Here is a 518-nt window from a genome sequence, read left to right on the forward strand (position 1 = left end):
GGGGTGCGGGCAGGGCAGGCCTCCAAGTCCTACGCCTTCATCACCACCACAGGTAGCGTGGGCCGGGGCGGCAGGACCACCCCACTGCTGTCCCTCGACGGCTGCAACCACGACTTCCTCCCCAGCTTCTCTGCTCAGCCTGCCACCCCTCCGCCCTTCCACCTTTAGGCCCTACCTGTCTCAGGCACTCCCCCCAAAGCACAGTGTCTCCTGAAGCCACCCTCACCCCAGGGGCCTGGCATCATCCTGTGGATACTCACAGAAAACCTGGTTTTGGGGTCCTTTGGGGTCTACCTGGGCTATGACATGGGTTCCCAGGCTCCTCCAGGCCATGTGCAGGCCTTGGTTGGGCTGGCCTTTGGTGCACTCTAGACTGAGCTGGTGTTGAAACCATCCATTACTACTCTGACTCACTATGGTGAGGGTGGCTAAAGATGTGGTCTGTGGTTATTTACCACAGATTTGGTCTTGACTTTGGACACATTAAAACTGTTTGGGGAGGCCTTAAAACCATTAGA

General features: G+C 57.5%; 1 protein-coding gene across 1 annotated transcript in view; it reads left to right on the forward strand.

Annotated features, from left to right (window-relative positions):
* Positions 1–518, forward strand: part of Tnxb (tenascin XB) — a 69,101-nt gene that overhangs the window by 19,245 nt on the left and 49,338 nt on the right. Inside the window, exon 9 of the mRNA XM_013034944.1 lies at positions 169–361. Within this exon, the coding sequence (XP_012890398.1) occupies positions 169–361 (193 nt within the window). The remainder of the gene's footprint in view (positions 1–168; positions 362–518) is intronic.

The sequence above is a fragment of the Dipodomys ordii genome, unplaced genomic scaffold, assembly GCF_000151885.1.
Source record: "Dipodomys ordii isolate 6190 unplaced genomic scaffold, Dord_2.0 Scaffold202, whole genome shotgun sequence".
NCBI lineage: Eukaryota > Metazoa > Chordata > Mammalia > Rodentia > Heteromyidae > Dipodomys > Dipodomys ordii.